This window comes from Rhineura floridana, chromosome 2 (genome assembly GCF_030035675.1).
Source record: "Rhineura floridana isolate rRhiFlo1 chromosome 2, rRhiFlo1.hap2, whole genome shotgun sequence".
Lineage (NCBI taxonomy): Eukaryota > Metazoa > Chordata > Lepidosauria > Squamata > Rhineuridae > Rhineura > Rhineura floridana.
This window is the reverse complement of record NC_084481.1, coordinates 213,840,108-213,858,918: the sequence shown is the minus strand read 5'-3', so window position 1 is coordinate 213,858,918 and position 18,811 is coordinate 213,840,108. Positions and strand designations below refer to the sequence as shown.

At 41.6% G+C, this 18,811-nt stretch overlaps 1 protein-coding gene across 3 annotated transcripts in view; it reads left to right on the top strand.

The window, feature by feature from the left end:
- CCDC85C (coiled-coil domain containing 85C) overlaps positions 1-18,811 on the top strand; it is a 229,385-nt gene that overhangs the window by 169,520 nt on the left and 41,054 nt on the right. Inside the window, exon 4 of one of the 3 annotated variants that reach the window (XM_061612119.1) lies at positions 5,715-5,753. The exons of the other annotated variants lie outside the window; for them this stretch is intronic. Coding sequence (XP_061468103.1) covers positions 5,715-5,753 — 39 coding nt within the window. The remainder of the gene's footprint in view (positions 1-5,714; positions 5,754-18,811) is intronic. 3 annotated transcript variants of the gene reach the window in all.

Sequence of the window (18,811 nt, the reverse complement as noted above, 5' to 3'; positions counted from 1 at the left end):
ATTTTGCTTGTTTTATTTGTTATATTGTAATTTTATTGCAGGAACATAGGAACATATATAAGAAATACATATATTACGCAAGAAATTAATATAATACATAAGAAATAAAAGTAGCAATAAATATACCATTAAAATCACACAATATCTAGCACAGCGCATAGGTAGCATGATGGGAAAAGCTATAACCCAGTAAAACAGAAGAGGGGAACCTTCCTCAGCCCAAAGGTCACATTCCATTCTGGGCAACTTTCCAAAGGGGGAGGGGTCACATGCCACTTGGGGGGCAGGGCCAGAGGCAAAAGTGGGTGGAGCAGTGACAGCAAATTTTAACTTTGTAGAGTAGGTTCTACATGCACTCACACACCCCTCTGTGTCCACCATCCAGGCAAGCAAGAGGTACTATCATAGTTCAAGGACACACTATAGCCAGCCAAAAGCATTCCAGGGTGCCACTGAGGGGTGAGTTCTGAAGGTTATCATACTTTGGACACATCATGAGAAGACATGATTCACTAGAAAAGACAATAATGCTGGCAAAAACAGAAGGGAGTCGAAAAAGAGGAAGGCCAAACAAGAGATGGACTGATTCCATAAAGGAAGCCACAGACATGAATTTACAAGATCTGAACAGGGTGGTTCACGACAGATGCTGTTGGAGGTCGCTGATTCATAGGTTCGCCATAAGTTGAAATCGACTTGAAGGCACATAACAACAACAATTGCAAGCACTGGACATATAGTGGTGGTGAACATTGGACAATTTGTATAGTGGCCTGTTTCCTCTGTCAACACACAGATGACTGCAACTGCATCCTGTCATTTTCAAAAGTCAGTTTCAAAGTCAAGATTAAGACCTTAAAAGAACAGATAAAATATTAAGACTTTAAAGGAGAAGGTTGTTTTGTTTTGTTTGCTTATTATGGCAAGTGCATACATTTTTGGTCCCTCAGTTTTGGTTCCATGGGCTTGACTTTGCTCCCATGCTTGATGGGAAGCAGTTGTCAAGATATCAGTGTGCTTCTAGTCTGTATTCAGAACCAACATGCCCAGAGGATTTTCCAGGTCAGAGAGTGCCCCACATTCATCAGTTGTCTCTGCCCCAGAAAAAAATGCTTAGGTTTCGATTGGGCGCATATTTCAATGGCAAATCAGCAAGATGGAAAACTAGAAGGAAGTTTGTCACTCAGATTATGAAAGGGTTTCCATCAAAGCTTAGTGCTGTGTCCTGCGGTGCTTTTAACAGATCTGTGAGCTAGTACTGCGTGGGATTCACGTTTGCATTAAGTGCATTCAAGTTGCATGGCTGTTCTTTTCCTGTGGTATAGTGCGCTGAACTTAACAGCCACCACCTGTTGCTCTCCTCCACAACCTCTGCCAGTGTGATACCAGTGTGAGCATTGACTCATTAGCAAGTTGCATGCCATGTGCATTCATGCAAGTAACTTTCAAAGTGGGAAAAACTTGCAGCCATGGCAGTCCATTACAGCTAAAATGACAAAGAGTCCTGGAGCTAGTCCTGTAGCAGTCTAGGTTAGCCTACTGCAATGTGTTAGATGTGGGGCTGTCTTTGAAGACAGTTCGGAAACTCCAGCTAATGCAGAACTCAGCAGTCTGATTGCTGATCGGGATAGGTAGATCTGCACATAAAACATCAATTCTGGCACAGCTGCACTGGCTACCAATTAGTTTCTGGGCTCAATTCAAAGTGCTGGTTTTGACCTATAAAGCCTTATGTAGTTCAGGACCTCAATATCTCAAGGGCCACTTTTCTCCGTATGAACTGACCCAGACCCTGCTTTCGTCATCTGCGGCCCTTCTTTGTGTGCCCCCTTTACGGGAGGCTCAGAGGGTGGGCCTTTTCAGTGGTGCCCCCCCTCCCCAGTGGTAGAATTCTCTCCAGGGAGGCACGCCTAGCCCCTTCTCTATCTATCTTTAGGTGCTGGGCAAAGACCTTCCTTTTTACTCAGGCCTTTGGTATGCTGTCTTAGTCCTTTTTGTTTGGGTTTTAAATGCTGTATGTTGTATGTTTTTAAATTTGTTTTATATTGTATGTTTTTAAAATGTAAGTCGTCTAGAGACCACTGGGTGTGAGGCAACTAGCAAATTAAATGAACAAATAAATAAATAATAGCACCATAAAGGCTAAGAAACACAGCATGAGTTTGTGTGGACTAGAGTCCACTATCAGATGCATGAACGGTTATCCTCATACTAACTTTTCAACTGAGGATAGCCCTTCATGCATCTGATGACGTGGACTTTAATCCACACAAACTCAAGCTGTGTCTCTTAGCCCTTATGGTGGTATTACCACCATATAGATGGATTGATTCCCTAAAGGACGCCACAGACCTGAACTTACAAGATCTGAACAGGGTGGTTCATGACAGATGCTATTGAAGGTCGCTGATTCATAGGGTCGCAATAAGTCATGGTCAACTTGGAGGCACATAACAAATGTGTACGTTTTTAAGGTGGTACAGCAAGGATAGAAGACATATTTAGCCCAAGGACCTCATTCCTTTATGGCTACCCTGGAGACTGCATGTCAGTGGTGGTCAGGGCCACAACTCTCCCCATACCCCATTCATACCAATCATCATATAAACACATACATGTGTCCATACACATCCACACTTACATCCATTCTTGCAACAGATACATAACACATGCACATTCAGTCACATGTGAATACACACATGCACATCCAGACTCTCACTACCGCCTCCTAAGTATATTTATAAAACATTTGTATTTATATCCTTCAGGGGTCCAGGAGGCAGCTAACAGCAGCACCTGCTCCCACTAATCATGGATGCAATTAAAACATGCCGTTAAGACACAATGAAATAAGCATAAAAACAGAAAATAGGAACCTCCAACCCTGGGGCCGAATGCAGGCCTCTCTCATTTGTCTCTTAAGACGTGTCCAGTCCACACTCCTTACCAGTCCCGCCCTGCACCCTCCTTGAGTGCCTGGCTAGATTGTGTCCTTGAACAGTGATAATGTCTCTGGCTTGCCTGGATGGAAGATGGAGAAATGTGTGGGTCTGTGGAAAACTCTGACTTTTGCGTGGCTGGAATGTAGCCTACTCTACAAATATCACATCCGTTGCACCACCCACTTTTGTTTCTGCCCTGCCCACCACTGGCATGTGACCTGAAGGCCAGCACTCCTGTGTTCAGTGACCTGCCTGGGACACGTCCTGCACTGCTAGCCTGGTGAGGGATTTTGGGAGGCATTTTGGTTCTTCAGGCGCAGAGGAAGGTACCTGGGAGAGTCCCGGCTCCGGCTCTAAAGTCCTCTGTGCAATTGGAGGTTGTTCTGTGGGCTCCTGTCCGTCCGCCGCATGCTCAGTGGTCTCCCAATCTCCAACAGAAGGCTCAGAGACCTGAACCTTGTCTGGCTCCTTAGCTGGTGACTCTGCGTAGTCTCTGTCTCTGTGTCTTGATCACTTCCGGACTGGGGTCATGATAGTAGGGTTCCCTATTGCAGAATCTGCATTGAGCATGTGAATACTTAGGACGAGACTGAGAAAAATATACAATGTCAATGACAGGACTAGTAGTGGGGCCCTGCTGCATCTTTAATCAGCCCTTTCCACACAAGGAATGCAAGGGGTATTCTGCGTTTTTTCTGTGATGTTATGTCCCTAGCCAGATGTGCTGCCTATGTGCCTATCAAGGGCAAATATTCTCATTCTGCTCATTTGACATTTCCTGGGGCTATCATCGCACTTGGATTTGCTATACGTGAGAAAGATGTAAGCTCTTTCCTTCTCCCCCAACAATAACCAGATTATTTCTTCTGCTGCCATATTGGAAGCCACTCGCGGTTCCCATTTGTTATGTTTGTGTCTTTAGCACAGGCCTCTCATTAGTAATCAACATTAGCGCCCCCTCTTTTCCTCCCTCAAGGATCCTTTTCCAGTTTGTGCTTGTTAGCTTTCTAATGTGGCAATTATTTCCTCAAGGAGCTGTGCGTATATCTCCCACAAGTAACATAAAATTGCAGATCTCTCTTTATTTCCCCCAAGTCCCCTCCTGTTTGTGGGGGTGGAAATTGTTATTATTTTAATGCACACCATCACAAGGCCAATTTTGAGCTGGAGAGCAAGTGACTCATAACATTGAGGAGGGGAAAAAACATTTCCTACATTAGGCTTCTTCTTAGAATCCAGTAAGGTAAAATACCGGGTAGATACTTCCAATGTTACCATCATCATCATATGAACTATTGTGCCATATACTATTAGAAAAAGCATCATATGTCTTGCTGTGCCATATGATATTGAGGCATGTGTGGACTTGTACTGAAAAAAATAAAATAATGCATTCCAAATTCTGTGACTCGGATAGAGTATGCCAACTGAGGATATTTGCAAAATAAACTTCTCTTATTTTGCACGGGTTACTCGGCAGGATTTTTGTTTAAGAAAACGCTTATTTATTATTTATACTGAATTATTATTTCACCAAATGGTCCCAGGATGGATTACATAAAATGTTCCAATTTAAAACAATATACCATACATTGAAACCATGAAGTTAAACCACAAAACTAAACAAAATCACAAGAGCTGATCACAAAATCACAAAACCTGATGTTTTGCGAGAGGGCGGTATATAAATACTTTTATAAGATTCATAGGGTCGCCGTAAGTCGTAATCGACTTGAAGGCACATAACAACAACAATAAATAAACAAACAAGAACAAGAAAATAGCAGTACAGACGGAAGGGAAAACTCCACTCACTCAAAAGCCTGGGTAAAGTGGTGCGTCTTTACCCAATGGGGGTTGAGCTCTGCTATTGATATGTGAAAACTGTAAGGAGTCTTGCTGGGCAAGAGGAAAAGCCAATGTTGTTTACAAGATCGACTTGACATCCTATTTGCTGTAATTCTGTATCCCCCTATGGACATGTATTTCTATATGCTACAAGATGTTCACAATGACAAACCCTGGTCTCCTCTCATACAGTTGCTGTTTGCTTTGCTGGGAAGAGATGAAAAGGCAGCCATTTTGGAATATTAATGAAGACCTTTATTTCAGCTCAGTTTCTGTGCATCTGTACACAAACACACAGAGCCGCATAAAGCTTCTCCTGCTTGTACCCCACAGAGCCACTGATGATAAATATTTTTATGATTGTTAATTTTACATGCTGAAAAATTGTCGGGCAAAACTCCTTATTAACGATCCTCTGCTATTCATCATACATCCCATAGTGTTATCTCTCTGCTGTCAATTATGAATTCCAATTTGCACCAGTGCATCCCATTAGTGACTGTTGCAGTACCTCTTCCAATCTCATAAACTTTTTTTGAGGAGTGAAAAACTTGGCTACAGATTGCTGAAATCTGTGGGATTTTATTTCCCAATGACAGTTTAATTTTAATTGAGGTCTGGGTTCCTTCAATTTCACCCTTGTGAAAAAGGCAGTGCTGTCCACCCATTTCTCCAATCTCATCTTTTAAAACATCTTTTAAGACATTTTGAGGTCTTTTATTTCAGGTCTCACATATTTTCTTGAGCTGTTTGTTTTCTTGATGTGTATTGCATCCATGATCACAAATTATTTTGATGCAGGAAAGATAAACTTGAATGTGTGGGGGAGTGTTTGTAAAGTTTAGGATGTGATTTTAAAATGTTTGATATTGTTTTGCTTTTAATTACAATCTGAGTGTATAATTTTCTTTTGTTCCCTCCTAGCTGGCCCGTTACAACAGTTCACCAAGAAATTTAATTAAGGTAGACATATCTAAGACATTTAAGCTTTGGGCTTTCTGGGATGTGGGGAAGCCTTGGCTTGCAGTACTGGTGATGGGTCTTTGCTGCTTTAACATGCCTAACTTACAGATACAAATGCTGGCCATTTCCATTTTTAGTAATCCTAAGTTTTTAAAAATGAATGCCCAGTTATTTGACTTACGATCAGCACGGTGCTTAAATACGTTGATACTGAGAACATCCTATCAAAACCCTAGTTTCAAATCCAGCCCACTTAATGGTGACCAATCTGCATAGCATCATCAGGACCATCATTATTACTTGCCTTTTTCAGAAAGGTAGACTCAGTGCCACTTATGGAAACAAAACCATTAAAAATAAGTATAAAAACATATCCACCGAAGGAGGGGGAGGCTTCTGTTTAATAATTCTAATGCAAATAACAGGCTTTTGAGTGCTGTAAAACTGAAGTTCTTTTAATTATGAGCAGAACAATTTATGGGGCAAGAAGTGGCTGCCAAAGCCAACGAGTGGTAAAGTATTCATTTCAGTGACAGGCATATGGTCTCCTTTTAATAAGAGAGCCCTAGTTGTTGCATTTTGTATTGATCTTGAATGGTTCAAAGAAAATGCAGCTGTCAATGTATTTCCTCTCAGATGTCATTCCTTACCACTTGTTTAGTTTTCATACCTGTGTGTTACAAACTTCAGGGACATTGGATGGCATCTTTCACCCCGTTTGTGCTGCACATGAATAGACCACTTATACCTTGGGTAAAGTGGAGCATCTTTACCCAATAGGGGCTTAGCTCTGCTATTGATATATGAAAACTGTAAGGAGTCTTGCTGGGCAAGAGGAAAGGCCAGTGTTGTTTGCAAAATTGACTTGATATCCTATTTGCTGTAATTCTATATCTCCCTATGGACATGTATTTCTATATGCTACAAGATACTGTCTCTGGCTTGCCTGGATGGAAGATGGAGAAATGTGTGGGTCTGTAGAAAACTCTGACTTTTGCGTGGCTGGAATGTAGCCTACTCTACAAATATCACATCCATTGCTCCACCCACTTTTGCCTCTGGCCCTGCCCACCACTGGCATGTGATCTGAAGGCCAGCACTCTGTGTTCAGTGACCTCCTGCCTGGGACACTCTGCACATTCATTTAGCCTATGGCTGTGGAGCCTGTGGCCCTCCAGATGCCGTTGGACTACAACTCCTATCATCCCTGATCATTGGTCATGCTTGCTGAGGATGATGGAAGCTGGAATCCAACTACATCTGGGGGGCCACAGGTGAGCCATTCCTGGTTTAGCTCCTTGGATAATATTTGAAAATGGCTTAACTAATGTGTTGGTTGTTTCCTTGATGTAGTACCCCTAGATGCCAGTCCCACACCTTGACAGTTCACTGTTCCACGCCATCCCTCCTTCTTCCAGAAGGATATTCTACAATTAGCTTGCTTTCTTCCAGGCTAGAGGTTCTCACTTCTTTTATCCTTCTCTTAAATGTCTTATCTGTATCGTCGTCTTGCATCACCTGTATTAACCTAACCAGTTAATGTCTTTCTTAGTTTGTTATGATTATTGTTTACCTTTTTATCTTACATAATCTCAAAAGGTGTAGCTGGATTCCTTCCATAAACTTTGAACCACAAAAAATATGTGATATATGCAATACAGCTTACATTCCCTGGAACTGTGGTACAAACAGTGAGCCACTCTCAGGGTAAGGCTATTGAGAATGCACAGCTTACTAGTGCACACCACTGAAAAGCTCCCATTCTGCTCTGCTCCTGCTGCTATACCACCAAGGAACAAGCCAGAGTCTGGCTTGCTGTGAGGTCCAAACCTGGGCTGATGGTTGATTTCTCTCCAGCAGGAGAGGAGCAAAGCAAGAATTTTCCAGTAGCATACATGAGCATGCCGTTCATTTACATTAAGCCATAGTTTGTTTTTAACTATGGTTTAATGTGACGTGCAAAAAGGACCACTATAATTATACTCCCAAATTCTTCTTGGAAGTGCTATTGTTCTGACATATTTCCAAAAGAATCTGTTGTATCTATTTTGTGGAATATGTTTGCTTGATTTTAATAATGGATTCTGAGGATGAGGAGCTGGGGTTTTATGAGAAGTTTCTGCACTCTACCCTGTTATGTTGTATTAAATATTATCAGATAACTTAAGCTCTCTTCTGGTTGCGGGGTGTGTGTGTGTATGAGAAGGGAATTGTACATATTTCTGAAGGCAAAGTTTTTGGTATTAGATAATAGGTATTTACATTAGATCATTGGCAGTGACAGGTGAGTTCACATGTAACACCGATCTATGGTTTGACGTTACATGACTGAACATCAAGTTTATATATGCTCTCTTCCTCTTTCCTGGCTGGTTTGCCCTTAAAGTCAGGATTGTAAACCAGGATTAGTTTACAGAAAGTAACTAATTAAGCAGAGTAAGTGGGGGAGGGTGTGTGGAGGCAAATGGGTCATTCCCATAGAGCTAAACCATGGTTTCAAGTTATGTATAAGGTGACTTTCTTTCTATCATTTATTTGTTTATACACCACTTTCTTGAAAATAAATTATGAAGTGGTGTGCAATGTTTATTTTTTAAAAAAAACACCAATCAGTATTACAATTCATTTATAAATCAAATGTCTAGGTATCTTTCCATTTAGTTCTCCCACATATGAAGAAGTTGATTTTAAAATTCTGTGAAATAGCAGCTTAAATTAAGGGTTGAATTGTCTGTTGGAAATAGGAAAGAAATTATGTAAATCCTTTTTGAGATCTTGAAATGCCTTTTAAAATTGGAAATGAACATCCAGAATGTTTGAATATAAATAAATAAATATCCTGTCTGTTTCACTCTTCCAAATAACCATCCTTCAAAGATTCTTACCCTTATTTTTTTAATTCTTCCTAATTTAATTATTTTAATCTTAGTGTTTACCATTATAGGTCCTGTAAGGCTTTATTACATTATTTATTTTATGTCATTGTTTTAAATCTTTACATCTGTCCTTTCCATGAGTTATGCCCAAGGCGGCTTATGACTTAAACCTGGGGTGGGGAACATATGGCCTTCCATATTTTGTCAGATTACAACTCTCATCGTCCCTAACTATTTGGCATGCTGGCTGGGGTTGTAGGGAGCTAGGAGCCCAAAAACATCTGGAGGGCCACAACTTCTTCATCCCTGACGTAAAATGAAGTAAAATGACAAGCACATTTATTGCACATTGTGCTGCTAAGGAAAGTATTATTTATTTATTTTTATTTATTATTTGATTTATATCCCGCCCTTCCTCCCAGCAGGAGCCCAGGGCTGCAGACAGAAGTGCTAAAAACACATCAAAACATCATAAAAACAGACTTTAAAATACACCAAAACAAAACAACTTTAAAAACATTTTTTTAAAAAGCTTTTAAAACATCTTTTAAAAAGGGTTAAAAAAAATTGTTTTTAAAAAATAAACATGTTAAAAAGCAATTCCAACACAGACGCAGACTGGGATAGGTATCAACTTAAAAGGCTTGTCGAAAGAGGAAAGTCTTCAAAAGCCACCAAAAATATAACAGAGATGACGCCTGCCTAATATTATTGCAGAAAGTATGTGAAGATATGAAGTTCCAAACCATCAGCCCATTCATCCTAGCAGTTCTCCAAGGTGTTGGACATGGGGTGTGATCGAGCATAACGGAAGTGGACATAATGGGATTTCCACTTTCTCTTCGCCCCCTTGCAGCATTTCATTCTCTCTCCTCTCTGGACAGTCCTCAAACCCTCCGGAGCATATATTGGGGGCACGTAGAGGGCTGCAGAGGGGAGGAAAGAAAGGGGAAGCCGTACTCCTATTGGGCTCCTACTGAGAGGAAGGGCGGGATATAAATCTAATAAATAAATAAATGCGCAAGCAGATTCTATTGCGTTCGTGGGACACCACAATTGAGTATCGCCCATAGTAGTCTTAGCCATGCTATCTGAGATTCTTTAACAGGAAGTGCCAGGGACTGAACATGAGACATTCTGCATGAAACGTATATGCATTGCCGCTAAGCCTCTCAGCAGTTGTAGTTTCTGCTGCGGTGTCTGTGAATCTCTCTTTTGCTCCATGTCAGTTGTCTCTTTCGATCTTCATCAGAAACTTAAAGCCAGAGAAACCATGAGGCTTACACTCTGGCATCTGGATTATGACCCACTGGAAAGCCTACAATCTGTGATGTTCTCTGTAGCGGCCCATTCTGTTATTGTACACATCTTCACACTATCTCTTTCTCAACTACCAATTTGACTGACAGTAACTAAAAACTCCAGACACACGCATTATCATTAGGAGGAAGCTTTCTCACGGTGCGGCACTTGAGAAGATTGATGTTCATTCTGTTTTCCTTGCAAGTCAGACTAGCAAATGGCAGCTTTGACAGACCAAAGTAGTTGTAGGTTTTTTAAAAAAAATAAAAAATACCCAGGGGGGAAGCAGCAATATCAAAGTGACAAAGTAATCTTACTGAAAACAGTTGGTCATTGCATTTCGCAAAGACTCTGATGCAGTGATTTTTAACTCCTGGAATGATGGCCTTTGGGTTCCATTGTGTTGAATCCCAAGACAACAAGCTGATAACTTTTTAAAAAATAAGTTTTGATCTGACAACCCTCAGGTACACCACATTCTTGAACTTGGCCTTCCCCAGTTTAAGAATATAAAATTAAAACATAGTAAAAAGTGCTGTAACAGCTCAGTATGGTCTGGGTATGATTTTTACAGGAATACCCCGCATTAACGTACGCAATGGGTCCAGAGCGAGTACGTAAACCGAAAATGTTCTTAAAGTGAAACACTACGTTTTTTCACTTATCGATGCATATACTGCACTGCAGTCGTCATATATGGGCATAACTGATGTAAATAACGCATTTATAACTAAAATAAACACAGTAGGCCTTATTTTAAGAAAACGTTTGTACTTGGAAACTGATCAGGTGGTGGCATCATGCCGTTAAGTGTCCGTTCTTGTGAAGCGGGCGTACGTAAACAGGGGAATGGTGCTACTGTAAATATGTCCGTACTTGCGAGTGTCCGTAAAGTGAAGGTCCGTATAGTGGGGTATTCCTGTACTTTGGCTAAGAACCTGCCTTCAAACCCAACTATCATACATAACATATTCTGGTTGAAAACCTTCAGTTTTAAAAATTTATTTATTTCATTCGTTCAGTGGGCCTCTGACTTTTTTTGGACCACTTGAAAATTGCTAAGGGTTTGATGGACCACGTAATGATTTTTCTGCCTGTGATTGCTACTATAATGTGATACACTAGATGCTGTATGATTTTAAATTGTATTTTTACAGATATGCTGTAGACCACCTGCATAAAGCTGGTGGTCCATGGACCACAGTTTGGGACCTCTGATTTAGTTAATTTCATTTATGAATCACTTCCAATGAAATATCTCCAAATGCTTTGACAATAAAAATAACAACGATAAAGACATACATAAAATCATTTCACACGTAAAAACAATTGAAATCCAATACAGATACAGACTGAGATAAGAATGTCCACTTAAAAGGCTTGTTGGAAAAGGAAAGTCTTCAACAGGATCCAAAAAGATAATAGAGATGGTGTCTGCCTAATACGTACCAGGAAAAAGTGTAGGTGCTGCCACACTAAAGGCCTGATTCCTATATTGTATAGACATGGCCGGTTCTAAAGGGCCTAGTATAGAGGGGCAAGACTCAAGGGCTTCTTCAGCCAGCTTTCCATTCACTGGCATGTCTCACAGTTCAGGTTTGATCAGAGCACTGAGAACTCTTTATTTTATGTCAACCTTAAAATGCTGGTAACAGGAAAGCATCCCACCAAGGCCTGGTTAGTGATGGAAGAGGGTGTCAATGGATGAAAGTTGCCATGGTGAATTCATACTCTCCTGTTGCCATGCACTTTTGTTACTGTTGAGCACAGACATAATCGTTTGCTTGTTTAAAACGTAGCATGCTGTGATGGTGGAAATGGCAGCCAACTGCTGTGAGCTGAATCTGTGCATAATCCGGTCCACACAGGCGTTTCTGCATGCCATTCTGAAGCGAGGGATTAATTTGTGCCAAGCCTCAGCAGGGCTCTGCCTCATGTTGGCTTTCGATGCCAGGGCTCAGCCCAGCACATGCAAAGAGTGTTATTTAAAAAAAAAACTAGCTAAAAATGTCCCTGCGTGGAAGCAGAGTTCATTTCCCTTACCAATGAGTAGCTGCCGAGAGCCCCTATTAGGGATGAGGAGGAAGAGCCCTGAAATTTTCTGTACTATTTTAACATTTTGCTGTTTGCTGTCCTGGGCTCCTTTGGGAAAGGGCAGGATACACATTGAAATAGTAATAACAGTAACAACAACAGAGGGTGGCATTTCCAGACACATTTGAGGCCTGGCATTTCTCTTTCTCTTAGAAAATGACTACCTCCATGTGTAACAAAATGGGGGGAGGCCTTTCCCCCCCCCTTCCCCAACTGCAAATCTAGGTAGGCCAGTCATGTCAGAGGCTCTCAGATAGACCGCCACCACGCTCTCCTTACATCCCCCCTATCTCTGGATGGGAGTGCTTTCCAGGGATCCAAGGAAAATACTTACAAGAGGAAGCAGGGAGAACATGTAGCTGACCTGTATCTCCCCAGAGACGTGTTGGAAGTGGGGCAAGAGCAACTCCTGTTTTTTTCTTTTGTTTGTGCTCCAGAAGGGAGATAGAACTAGGGTCCTCCAGATGGATAGGCTTGTTTACCTTTACCTGTGATGCTCTGACTGACTTCCTTCCGTCGCTAGTTACGTCTTTAGGGAAGCTTACCTGCCCCTCCTCCTTCCACCCTTTCCACTCCTTTGTCCTCCGACTGTCCGGGAGAGAGGTAAAAAGGTAAAGGTGTCCCCACACTTGTAGTGCGAGTCGTTTCCGACTCTTAGGGTGACGTCTTGCGACGTTTACTAGGCAGACCGTATATATGGGGTGGGATTGCCAGTTCCGTCCCCGGCCTTTCTTTACCCCCCAGCATATGCCGGGTATTCATTTTACCAACCACAGATGGATGGAAGGCTGAGTGGACCTCGACCCCTTTTACCAGAGATTCAACTTCCTCCTTTCATTGGAATCGAACTCCGGCCGTGAGCAGAGCTTCGGCTGCGTTACCGCCGCTTACCACTCTGCGCTTACCGACGCTTCGCATTCCGGCGTTCCACTATTGCGGCAGCTTTCAGTTAGGGGAAATTCCCCGTTTTAAAGCCGGTTTTGCGCTTTTGCAGCATTTTCGCGTCATTTCTGTGCGACGCACCCCATTATACTCAATGGGTTCCGCTTTACGGCGATTTCTGCTTTACGGCTGCAGTCTGGAACAGAACCTGCCATATAAGCAGGGCCCGCCTGTAGCTTTTCTTATTTTACTAAGTCTCAAGTCTCAGTGATGCTGATGCAGGGTAAAAGCCTGCTTTCTTAGGTAAATGCACGCACATGCTGGCACACTCGTATTTCAATATCTGCTGTTACTCTGCTGCTGTGGTGTTGCTTTAAACGAAATTAAGCACACAAATTACACACAGCACAAGACCAAGGTAGCTTGCTATTCTTTGTCAAGCACATAGGCTGCAGGTGCAGCGGAGGATCTTGTCCTGTTGATGAAGATTCAACTGCCAGTCAGTCAGCTTCTGTACATGGAATGGAGGGGGGTGGGGCGGGTGTCATCTTGCCCTTTGCCTGAGGCAGCAAAATGTCTTGGGCCAGCTCTTTTTAGGCACCAGCAGTGACTAGGTGCCTAGATTTTACATCCCTGGTTACAATACTTAAAATTGGTATGGATTGGGGAGCAGTGTGGGTGACCCCCACACGCACACCTTTGAATAATTATTTTCAACATTGGATTTAAGACTAATCTCTGCTAACGAAAAGTAGATAAGATCTCTCCTTTACGTGTGAGTGAACTGTCAAAGCACATACAGTGATTTTTTTTTTTAAAAAAAAGGTTTCAGTGGAATTATGCTGTCTTCTCTTGATGTGTTCTTCGTCCTAGTCTGTTAATGAGCCATTTGGATTTTCTTTTCCTCAGTAATCTTTTAAAACTTGGTAACAAAGGCTGCCTTAATGTGTAAATGTTTATAAACATCTGAGGAGCACGCAAAGAGGATTTTACAGGGGTAATTAAAATACTTTATCCCTCTTATGATTGTTGTAATATTTTCTTAGATTTGGTTGAAAACTGAAACATTGTTCATAAAATGTGCACAGTGGCAGTATTAATGATGTGACCTGTGGGGTTGCAAAGACCTATTTTAGCTGGTATCAAATTGCATTGGCAGTTTCTGAGATCCCCGCCCTCCTCTATGTGACAATCTTTCATGTACTTGAAGAGTGCTATCATATCTCCCCTGAGCCAAGTATCCCCTATCTTATAACTGTGATTTGGTTTCTTTTTCCTAGGTGTAGAACTTTACACTTATCACTGTTAAATTTCATTCTGTTATTTTCAGCCCAATGGTCCAGGCTATCAAGATCAGTTTGAATTTTGTTTCTGTCTTCCAAGGTATTAGCTATCCCTCCCAATATTGTGTCATCTGCAAATTTGATAAGCATTGCCTGCACCTCCTCATCCAAGTCATTAATAAAAATGTTGAAGAGCACTGGGCCCAGGACCGAGCTCTGCGGTAACCCACTCATTACCTCTCCCAAGCTTGAGAAGGAACCATTGAGAAGCACTTTTTGAGTACGGTTCTGTAGCCAACTGTGCATCCACCTGATAGTTGTCCCATCCAGCCCATGTTTAGCAAGCTTGCTAATCAGAATATAATGGGGCACTTTGTCAAACACTTTGCTGAAGTCGAGATATATTATGTCCTCAGCATTCCCACAGTCTACCAGGGAAGTTACCTGATCAAAAAAGGAGATAAGATTAGTCTCGCAGCATTCGTTCTTGATAAATCCATGTTGGCTTCTAGTAATCACTGCATTGTTTTTAATTCTTGTTGTCGTTTACATTTATATCCTGGCCTTCCCAGGGCAGCAAACAAAACCACTAAAAACACTCTAAAACATCTTAAAAACAGACTTTTAAATATATTAAAATATAAATAAAACAAAACATCTTGAAAAAAATCTCAAAAAAAATGTTAAAAACATTAAAAAGCAGTTCTAACACAAACACCGTCTGGGATAAGGTCTCTACTTAAAAGGCTTGTTGAAAGAGGAGTGTCTTCAGTAGGCGCCAAAAAGATAACAGAGACAGTGCCCGTCTAATATTTAAGGGGAGGAAATTCCAAAGGGTAGATGCCACAACGCTAAAGGTCCAATGAAGGGAGAGCATTTGCTTGGAACAAAAAGAGACATTTGCAAAAAAGTTTTCGTGCTGAAACAAGACATTTAGTGAGAACACAGGAAGCTGCCTTATACTGAGTCAGATTATTAGTCTTGTGGGTCAATATTGTCTACACCGGCTGGCAGCAGCTCTCCAGGTTTCAGACCGGGGGTCTTTCCTAGCTGGGGATTGAACCTGGAGCCTTTTGCATGCAAAGCAAATGCTCAACCACTGAGCTACCTCCTCAGTCTTCTCAGCACTCCTACACTGATGACTCCCGCTGTACATTTGCCTGTGACACAGTTATGTCTTTCAATAACTATTTTATGTCTTCATCCCATAGCATCCAAAGAGCCTTTAGCCCTTGCGAGCTCTGCTGGCCACAGCTAGGAGGGAAGTACTGTTGTTTTGGCAAGCCAGGCAGAATTTTAAATGAAAATGGGAGAGCTGCGTGCTAGGTGTAAGGATGTAAATAAGGAGGCATCTGTCAATGCTTCTGTTTCCTCCTTTCAATCATATTGGTGCATGGCAGTTGCACTGAACAGGTTTTGATGATGTCAGCAAAAAATTGGAAATCCAGCTCTGGAGCAAAATAGTCAGATTATTTATTTATATAGCCCCATTTATGGTCATGGCACCTCACCAAAAAAACAGATGTGATGGTCGCTACCCCAAGGGTAAAGGGACAGTGCGAAACAGCAGAGGAAGGGTGAAATGGAGACAAGGGAAGTATATGTGATTATTTCAATTGCACGTCCTTTGGCTGAGTTACAATAAGGTATGGCTTAGGACAGTGGTTCCCAAACTTTTTTTCCCCATGGACTACTTAAAATTACTGATTGTCTTGGCAGACCTCTTAACTATTTTTCTGCTTGCTGTAGCAATTGTAATGCACTGTGCTAGATGCTGTACGATTTTTAATTGTATTCTTATTGCTTCTTTTATTTCTCTTATTTTATTTTAATACAGTTTGCAGAATTCAAATTGTAATGCAATAAAATACAAGGTAAGAAACAAAAGAAGCAATAAAATCCAGTTAAAAATAAATATAAATTATACAACCACAAGGGTGGCTATATACTATAGCCAGCATGGATTTTTTGCATTCCGCAGTGTTAAATTCAAAATACCCCCATGCCATTCTGATGTTTCCCATAAGCTCATTTCAAAACAAAACCTTATAAAACATATAGTCCTGAACTCAGAAACGCTTGCTTAACAACCCTCTAAATTTCCATGGTGATACACAAAACAGTCAGAGAGAATCGAGAGTTCAAAGTGTAAAAAGAGAGAGAGAAAAACCAGAGCCCTTTTGGACTTTTTTCTGTCAGAATTCTCATAATCTGTTGAAATTAATTAAAAATCAACCATGTTCACAGAGAACCTGTAATCCTGTTACTGATCTTGCCATAAATTGTAATCGACTTGAAGGCATATAACAACCACAAGCCATGATTGCACAGAAGTAAATCCCACTGAACTCAATAAGCATGTAAATGATCAAACCTGCCTTTCCCCTCCTTCCAATCTTCTCTCCCTTCCTCCTCCCTTCTTCCTCTCCTCCCCTCCCCTCTTCCTTTTACCTTCTAATCTGCCCACTCCAGGCCTCCCTCCCCATGGTCAGTTTTACCTATCCTAAGCATGATTGCAGGGGAGTAAATCCCACTGAACTCAATAAGCATGCAAATGATCAGACCTGCCTTTCCCCTCCTTTCCCTCTCCTCTCCCTTCCTCCTCCCTTCTTCCTCCCCTCCCCTCTTCCTTTTTCCTTCTTCCCTGCCCACTCCAGGCCTCCCTCCCCAGTCAGTTTTACTTATCCTAAGGATGATTGCATGGGAGTAAATCCCACTGAATTCAATAAACATGCAAATGATCAAATCTCCCCTCCCCCCCTCCTGCCTGCTCCCATCCCCAATGTTACCAAATTCTTCCAAGCTACACAGCAAGTGGATTGGACTGTGAAAGACCAACCCAAATTGTGTTTGCATTTTGACAAATTTATAGGGCAGTACAATATCTCAGAGAGGAGGTCAGGTCTCCTGCTCCCCTGGTGCATTCACTATAGCTGCCCAATTTCCCTGCTTTTTAAAGTTTGATAGAAATATCTGTGGGCTATAGGTATGTTCTTAAACCGCAAGGTTTTTTGCCTATTAGTGAATAATGTAAGCATGCAATAAAACACCTGAATGAAGCTTGCGGACCACTGGTGGGCCACGGACCATAGTGTGGGGACCCCGACTTAGGGAGATGGAGTGCCAACTCCAGAAGGAACAGGAGAAGGGGAGCAGGGAGGGGATGGAGATAATGAATATTTATTTTATTTATTTAAAATATTTCTATCCTTCCCTGCTACCCTATAATAGGGCACTCAGGGCGGCTTACAATAAAATCAAGCACGTACATAATAAAATTGTACACAATAAATATCACAAAAACATTAAAATAAATTAAAATACATAAAATGCAATTAAAATATATACAATAATATATATACATATATACACACACACACATATATGCATATATAGGGAGCAGAACTGAAGGGACTACTGAGGTAAAAATTAACATAGAAGGCATAAAATCAGTATCAGGCTTTACCTTCAGTCCCTCCCAAAGGCTGTCTGGAACAAGATCGTTTTCAGAAGTCTCCAGAAAACCATCAGGGAGGGAGCAGAGCAGGCTTCTGGGGTAGGGTATTCCAAAGCATGGGGGCCACAGCTGAAAAGGCTCTCTCCCGCGTGCCTGTCAGAATAGGAATGAACAATAGCAGGCATTGTGGTGGGGCAGCAGTGCTTACCTGAATTGAGTTGCTGCAGCTTGCTAGGAGGGAGAGGAGTGAAGCAGCAGGGAGGTAAGCACAGTACAAACACACTGTCGGAACCAATCTGGCACTCCTATCAGTGAGTTTGTACCATATCAGCCTCCCTGCTGCCTCCTCCTCTCCCTCCCGGTAAGCAGGACCAGCTCAGCTGTCAGATGGACAGGAAAGTGGTGGCGCCCCACCACGCCATCCATTACTGGGAGAGAGAAGACAGCAGATGGGTGCCATAATGTTCAATATCACATAGATAGAAGGTCCAAGACAGAGCAAACTGATTTCTTTTCAGGGTCTGTGCGCATGGCTGTGGTTAAGATATAAACTCAGGAGTTCTGGATCATGAATCGCCTGTATTCCTGATCCTGTGTCTGTGTTGGAATTGCTTTTTCATATGTTTTTAAAGCTGTTTTGTTTTAATATGTTTTAACGCTGTTTTGTTTTAATGTGCTTTAAAGTCTTTTGTATGTTTTAGAGTGTTTTTAGTGTTTTTGTTTGCCACCCTGGGCTCCTTCTGGGAGCAGGGGCTGGATGTACATTCAGTAATTAATTAATTATTAATTAATTAATTATTAATTAATTAATGGGGTTGAGCTTTGGAGGCACCTGCTGTGTCCTTAAGAATCAGGAGCAGATTTAAGCAAAGGCAATCCAGGCAGCTACTTAGGATGCCAGACTTGAGAGGAAGCACTTGTTGTGGGCAAACCCCCTCAACCTTCTAGTCAGCTGCTGAAAGAAATAATACAAACAGTGCATCTTCAACAGTCCGTCATAAAGCTAGCAGCACTGGCCTAATACAGTGTTGCATTAGCTTTCTTTTTAAAAAAAAATCACAGGAAAAGTTTCAGCATCAGTGCCCGTTCAGGAAACTGTGTGTGACTCTGGACAGAATTGTGCACAATTTTTTTTTCTTATATAAGAGGAATTGATTATATATG